The following is a 7,745-nucleotide window of genomic DNA, read 5'->3' on the forward strand; positions in this document are numbered from 1 at the left end:
TCACCTGGCACTGAGTGTTGACATTTAGGTATCAGGAACTACACAGTTTGCCTCAGTCCCCACCACTCCTTATTGTTCCTGTCCCAAAGGCAAAGGTCACTTGCCATTTATTATTTATTATTATTATAGCTCTTGTGCTACTGTTTTCCTTACAGCTGAGTCAAGAAGAAAATGAAGAGTTTCTTATGCCCAAACATCATGAAAAGTAAAGTAACAAAATATAGTGAGGTCCACATCTTTGTGGAAGTGAGTTCTTTTCATATGCTCAACGTGGAAACAAAATATATCTGTTTTTAAAGAATACAACTGAAGGCCATCTTATGAACCAAATCTGTTCTGCTTCACTTGATGTTAATAGCTCAGCCTCCTACATAACTTAGTATGAAACCCTAAATGAGGTACTGTTACTGTCAGCTATCAATAGATGAACACATAGAGGGTCAGAGAAGTCAGGATCACAGCTAAATAAATGCTGTATCCAGGGTTCCACGAGGTTATCCTGCTACTAGACTCTGCCTAGAGAAGGCTCACCAGAGTGAGGTCCCCACCCGTGACCAAAAGGTGAATACTTTGAACAAAAACCCAGATCAGGAGTTTCCTCTTTACCAGCCTCTCAAGGCCTGAGGATTCCTCTGCCCACACAGTAACTTCAGGTGCTTCAGAGAAAACAGGATTTCAGACACTGAGACGGCTTCCCCAGCTCAGTCCCTCATTCACCGAATGTTTACAGAGTGCTGGGTAAGAAGAGATCAGACAGTGGGGCCCAGGAGTCCAGGCTTTAGACTCCACATCCCCCTGGTCCTGTGAACTTGGACCAGCCCTGAATACCTCCAAGCTCCAATATTCCATCTGTAAAATGGGATGAATTACATGTTACCATATCACGGAGGGGCTGTGATAAGAATTAAGGGAAAGCTTTGAGTAAAATGGACCTGTTGTTTATAACCTCCCCCACAGATTTTTCTGTTGGGATTCTCATCCCTTCATGGAGGGTCTTTGCAAGGCTGAGCTGTCCTCAACTGGCTGCCAGGGGAAAGGGAAAGGGCTTGGAAGAACCAGGTCTAATGCCATGCACGTAACCCGCCTCCCACAGGATTACACCAACCACTTTCCCTGCAGGAACTGGCTCTCTCTGAAGGGGTGTGGCTGGGAGGAGTATGAATAAAGCTACACAAGTATATGAGCTGTAAAAACCCTGCTGCCTGGGCTCTTATATAAAGGACTTTCACTGCCTCACTGCGGATGAGACAGCAGTAAGCCTTCAAGCTCCCTCTCACATCTGGATCGTACTGGACCTGCAAACTCAGAACAAGGTAAGAGCCTGACTTTCTTAAGAGTTTCATTACCTGTCCCCCTTCCAGCTCCCATGAGGACCACAGGTTCCTGGGGTCTGGATCCCCTCACGGACACATGGGGACTGAGTCCCAATGCCGTGAGGAATGAGTGGGTCTTTATCGAATATCCCTAGCTCCCATCCCAACTTCATTTCGGAAGCTCACAGTTTGTGACTGTCTCCCCTTTATCAGTCCTAAAGAGAGGCCATATGCCCAGGGTAGAATGAGATCAGACCTAGAACTGCCTCTTTTTAAACAAAATTCTGTATTCTTTTCAAATGGAGCACTTATAACATGCGTTATCATCATAAACTAAGCCAAACCAAATGAGTTGTTCATAATTGCTTTTTTATTTCTTGCCAATATTTTCTGAAAGGCAGAGTAAGGTGAAGGCAAGAGGTATGCAATGAGGGAGGGGTGGCATAAAGGACCAGAGAGAGAAGTTCTGGCTGCCTGTCCCAGCTTTGTCACTTGCCCACTGTGGGACCTTGGGCAATTTATTTACCAGTCTGGACCTTAACTGTCACATCTGTTGCCTGGTGGTGATGGATTTTTACCTACCAGGAAGGGCTCTTGTGCTAATTAACAAGGTGAAGATGAAATACAGGTCAAGGGCTCTGGCACATAGCCGGTGTCATATAGAAATGCTAATTCTCTTCTTTGAAATGTGGTTTTTGTTACCCACCTGATAAAACCTATGCAGTTTAGTGTAGCAGTTAAGGTCATCCTATTTATAAAATGATTTATTTTTAAAAGCATTGATTGAGGACTTTCTCTATGCCAAGCACAGTGCCTCAACAGTCTAAATGCTCTGATAGAAATTCACCTCTATTCCCCTGGTTCACTTTGCCCAGTCAATTCGGATGACCTACTCCTCCTTCATGCCTTTCCTTAGGCTCTTACTGAATCCCAGATACCCCTCCTCACAAACCCTCCCATCTCAGAAGGTCCAAGCCTCATGCATGTTTAACCTTGTGTCAAGCATCACCTTTCATGTCACTTACCACGTCCTTTCTCATTGTGTGGTCATCTGAGTCCTTGTAGGACAGTGAGATAGAAATTCAGTCCACTGCAGCTGGAAGAGAGTTGACAATTATCTCATCCAGCATCTTGATTTCCAGATAAAGGATTTGAGACCCATAGCGGGAGAGTGACTTGGCCAAGATCAAGTTGGGGACACAGTTGGGACAGACTCCTGATCAATGCTCTTTAGATTCCCCAAAGAGTTGCCTCTAAGTTTTTAAGATGTGAAACTTTCTTATTCACCTTGATAAATTCAACATCTAGTCTAGTGCACGGCCAGTAGTAGGTACCCCATGAATGCTTACTGACTGGTGAATGAAGGAGTGAGGAGTAACTGAGTGGATGAGGGAGTGAGAGTTAATGAGGTTCAGAGGGTGGGGAAGAATGAATGAAGAGTAGGAAGTTTCTGACATTCAAGACTCAAGTCAAGCAGACATGTGAATACACAGGCTGCTTGTCTACTAAGTCCAGGAAGTAGAAGGTTCCTTGATCCCACTCCAAAGCAGGCAGCCATGTGTCAGGCTGGAGGGAGGGTCATCTCGCAGCCTAGTACTGCTGGACTGCTGCCCAGCACTGACTCACCTGCTTTTTGTCAGACAGGTTCCCACCAAGTTGAAGCCATGAGGATCCACAGCCTCGCCCTGCTCTCCTTCCTCCTTCTGGCTGCTCCGATGCTCTTGGTGGAGGCCAAAAAGGAAGGGAGGAATAGACAGGGCAGCAAAGTCGGCCCAGATAAACTGCATACTCTAGGCGCGCCCCAGACTGAACCAAGCAGCCAGCCACCCAAGCGCCTGACCAAAGGCAAGTTCATCACCCAAGACCATGCCGACTGCAAATGGGTGGTGACCAAGCAGGAGGAGGGCATTGCCCTGAAGGTCGCATGTACCCGACAGGACAACGAGTTTTCCTGTTTCTTCACCGGCAATCCAACCTCATGCCTAGAATCAGACAAAAAGAATGCCTACTGGAAACAAATTGGCCGGAATCTGCGTTCGCAGAAGGTCATCTGTGGTGATGCCAAGAGCATCCTGAAGACCAGGGTGTGCAGAAAGAAGTTTCCAGAATCCAACCTCAAGCTGGTTAACTCCACTCTGATTAGGATCAAGAAACCCAGCCAGGAGTTAACGGAGCCCTCTCCCAAGGAGCAGAGCAAGGTCAAAGTGACCACCCCCATCAGCCCAGCAAAGACCCAGACCATGAACACCAAAGATCCTGAGTGTGTGGAAGACCCAGACTTGGTAAACCAGAGCAAGACGGCCCTGGAGTACTGTGGGGAGTCCTGGAGCTCTTTCTGCAAATTCTTCATGTCCATGGTACAGGGCAGTTCATGCTAATGAGGTCAAAAGAGAACAGAATCCATTAGGAGGTGTCACGTCAAAGCCCTTCCATATGCTGTAAAGATCTCCCAGTTCCCTGTAAGATGAACATTTGTGCTGTAGGAGTGCAATGGATTATTTAAACAGATTTTATAATTTTTGTTTCTGTATTTTGGCATTTGTTTTATATTCATTTCCTTACATGTGATTTTAAGAGGCTGTGGACCTCTCTATGCTTCCATGGCCCACAAAGCTATGTTTCTATGAGCAGTAAGGACCAGTCTTTAAGCTGAATGAGTCAGAGTGATGATTTCAGTGCAATGCTCTTTCTGCCCAATTACCAAATGTAATAAAGCTCTGTGCGTTTTTCAGGAATATGTTCAACCATTGTTTGGTTTCTCTATGTTGGTTCCAATGAACTCATAAACTGGTCCTCATATACCAGTAGAGAAAAAAATCCTGTTCATCACTCATCCCAAATCATCCCACAAGGTGGCCCATTCCTGAATCCCTATCTTCATACTTTCATGCTTTGGTCTGTGGTATTTGATACTTACTGAACTGATTTCAAGTGGGACACCTGGAGCATAATGTGATGAAGACACCTGTCAGGGGCTCACAGATGGTAAGAGGGGAGGCAAGATTTGAACCCAGGCTAGAGGAACACCCTCCTCTGATTCAAGTCCTGGCTGCCCATGACCACTTGCCATATGTGGGACTCCTGACCTCGGGGAGCTCATTTCAGGCCTGGGGGAGATGGGTCTAGGTAAGTACAGTGCCCTGAGATGAAGACTCCAACACAAGGGGGAAAGGCAGGGTGGAAAACCAGAGAGAAGAGGCAGAAATTTCTGGAAGATCTCAGGTTGAGCTTCACAGAAGAGGTGATACTGGGGTTGGAATTTGGAGAGAGTATCTTTAGGTAGGAAATGGGCAGAATGGAGGCACATTAGGCAGATGACACAGGTATGAAAGCAAAGAAATGAGAAAAATCCTAAAAGATGGGAAAGACCACATGGGTAGAAGGTGGTGGGATGCAGGGGTGACATTGCTGTTAGTCATTTACATGTTAGTCTGAAAGATCTCAAGGGGTTTAAATTCAAGACCTGGGGAGAGAAAAGGATGTAGCCCCAGTGTCGTGTCACAATTCCACAAAGAACAAAAAGTGAGGAAGAGAAGTTGGTAAAAGTACTGTTCTCTGGAGTCTTTATAGAGTTGATGTCAGGGAGGAATGGCAGATGGAGTGGAAGAGGGGCCTCCTACACTCACCAGCCTACCAGGACCTACATGGAGGGTTGTCAATGACCACCCAGAGTGTGACAGCCTCAGAGTACATTTGGATATCGTCCTCAACATCATCAACACTAATAGTTCTCTCTCACTCGCAGTGCACCAGGCACTGTGCTAAGCACTTTCCATGGAGTATGAGTGCATTCATTCACTCACTCATTCACCCAGCACATAATTTATTGTACATCAACTCTGCCAGCCCCTGTCCTAGGGGCTGGAGAGACAGTAGTGCACCAGGGATGAACGCTCTGCCTCCATGGAGCTACCAGTGGGGAAAGAGACCAAAAACTCACAAATATACAAGTGACAGAGAGGAAAAGTCAAGGAGGAGAAAGGGGTGAAAGCAATGGATGGTCACCAGCCTTAGATGAGATGGTCAAGGGAGGCCTCTCGGTGGAGGTGACTTTTGAGGTCAGACCCAAATGCAGTGAGGAATCAAGCCAGGTGACTATGTGGAGTAAGAATGTCCTAAACAGTCAGTGCAAATGTTCTGAAATTAATTAATGAGCTATGAGCTCCTACTATGTACCAGGTATGGTTCTAGGGGATGAAAATAACAGCAAACAAAAAAATTTCTATCTTAGTGGTGCTTATATTCCAATGACTGGATTCTGCTTGGCGTGTTCAGAAACATTAAAGATGGCAGTGTCATTGCAGGGCAGGACCCAGGACCTGACCTGTGAACCTGACTCCCACTCTCAAGAGAACTGAACCACCACCCCAGATCCTCCCTAAGCTCCCTCTAGCCACACCACGGGAAGGACATTTCCCTTGAAGGTCTACACAGATTGTCAACCCTGTGGCCACTGCTCCCTCACTCACACATCTCAATTCTACTCACACATCTCCTGAGATAGGAAAAGACGGTTAAACAGTTCCAGGGGTCATTAAATAATAACTCTGGTCTGGTCTGGGTGACATAAATATTGGAGAACCGATTAGACCAGACCGAAAGCCATCTTATATTCCATTCCAGGCCCTGAAGTTGTTGGTTCTTCTGGTTCACTACTGGCCTTTGGCCACTGGCAGAGCTGGGAGGAGGTCTGTCCAACGTGGTGGAGTCAGCTGGACCTGGGTTAGAGGTTTGCCTCTGACATCTCCCAACTAAGGTTTCTGAGCCAATTATTTAACCCTCTGGGATCCAATAAGTTCATCTCAACAATGAGAATCATTTGGATGACGATAACACTGCTGGAAAAAGGAAGAAGAAAGAAAGAAAAAAGGAGGGAAGGAAGGGAGAAAGGAAGGGCAACAACGAGGAGCAGAATAATAATAATAAAAGTCTATTGATAGTATTATTGGATTGCTTAAACCAAAACAATCCAGAAGCTGCTCTATCTTCAGACTTTGCAATTACCCAGGTTAATGAATCACCTTACCGTTAAACTTTTCTTAACGGGGATAATGAAATCAGCTTTAGAGCTGTTGTAAGACATTCATTGGTCAATAAATCTAAAGCGCCCAGTGCCCCATGGCTTACACAATGGGTATTCTACACATCTGACCCTCTAAAGTCCATGGCACAAGAATGGCTTGTGGATGTAGCTCAGAACTTCCTTATGTAAATTCTTCAAAGTGTAAGTTTTCTTTTTTCTAACACAATAAGCAAAGGGTAGCAACCATTATTTATCAGTTGTATGTGACTGTGGCTTTGCCCCGTTCTCTCTCTCTCTTTTTTTTAAAAGATATCTTGATTTATTAATGATAATTGAAAAATACAATAAAAACACATTGTAACAAGGAAATACCCCAGAAAAAATTTTAAATCAAAGATATAAGAAGAAAAGAGAGAGTATATAAGGAAATAAGAAGATCAGTCTAGAACCTTGCTACTCAAGGTGTGGTCCCAGACCAGAAGTATTGACATCTCTTGGTACCTTGTCAGATATAAAGATTCTCAGGCCCCATTCCAGATCTATTACGTTGAAATCTGCATTTTAATAAGATCCCCAGGTGATTTGGGTGCACACTAAATTTGGAGAAATTTATAAGATCCAATACATTAGTTAGGATGCTTTTGGTTTCAAGTACGAGAAAACCATTTCAAAGCAGCTTTAAATATAAGGATAGTTTGTGGTTTTTTTAACATCTTTATTGGAGTATAATTGCTTTACAATGGTGTGTTATTTCCTGCTTCATAACAAAGTGAATCAGTTATACATATACATATATCATCAATTCTCCTCCCTCTTGCATCTCCCTCCCACCCTCCCTATCCCACCCCTCTAGGTGGTCACAAAGCACCAAGCTGATCTCCCTGTGCTATATGTCTGCTTCCCACTAACCGTCTATTTTACATTTGATAGTGTATATATGTCCATGCCACTCTCTCACTTTGTCCCAGCTCACTCTTCCCGCTTCCCGTGTCCTCAAGTCCATTCTCTACACCTGCATCTTTATTCCTGTCCTGCCCCTAGGTTCTTCAGAACCCCTTTTTTTTTTTTTTTTAGATTCCATAATATGTGTTAGCATACGGTATTTATTTTTCTTTTTCTGACTTACTTCACTCTGTATGACAGTCTCTAGGTCCATCCACCTCACTACAAACAACTCAATTTCATTTCTTTTTATGGCTGAGTAATATTCCATTGTATATATGTGCCACATCTTCTTTACCCATTCATCTGTCAATGGACACTTAGGTTGCTTCCATGTCCTGGCTATTGTAAATACTCCTGCAATGAACATTGTGGTACATGACTCTTTTTGAATTATAGTTTTCTCAGGGTATATGCCCAGTAGTGGGATTGCTGGGTCATATGGTAGTTCTATGTTAAATTTTTTA

At 44.4% G+C, this 7,745-nt stretch overlaps 1 protein-coding gene across 1 annotated transcript; it reads left to right on the forward strand.

The window, feature by feature from the left end:
* The first annotated feature begins 1,262 nt into the window (after positions 1 to 1,262).
* FGFBP1 (fibroblast growth factor binding protein 1) lies at positions 1,263 to 3,842 on the forward strand. The gene is made up of 2 exons (XM_082653535.1): positions 1,263 to 1,313; positions 2,958 to 3,842. The coding sequence occupies exon 2, from the start codon at positions 2,978 to 2,980 to the stop codon at positions 3,689 to 3,691; it is 714 nt and encodes a 237-aa protein (XP_082509661.1). The 5' UTR covers positions 1,263 to 1,313; positions 2,958 to 2,977; the 3' UTR covers positions 3,692 to 3,842.
* The last annotated feature ends 3,903 nt before the right edge of the window (positions 3,843 to 7,745 follow it).

This window comes from Grampus griseus, assembly GCF_964374135.1.
Source record: "Grampus griseus genome assembly, chromosome: 4".
Taxonomy (NCBI): domain Eukaryota; kingdom Metazoa; phylum Chordata; class Mammalia; order Artiodactyla; family Delphinidae; genus Grampus; species Grampus griseus.

Excerpts from the sequence above, each read along its gene's own strand:
- FGFBP1 (XM_082653535.1), top strand. The coding sequence starts at position 2,978 with ATGAGGATCCACAGCCTCGCCCTGCTCTCCTTCCTCCTTCTGGCTGCT.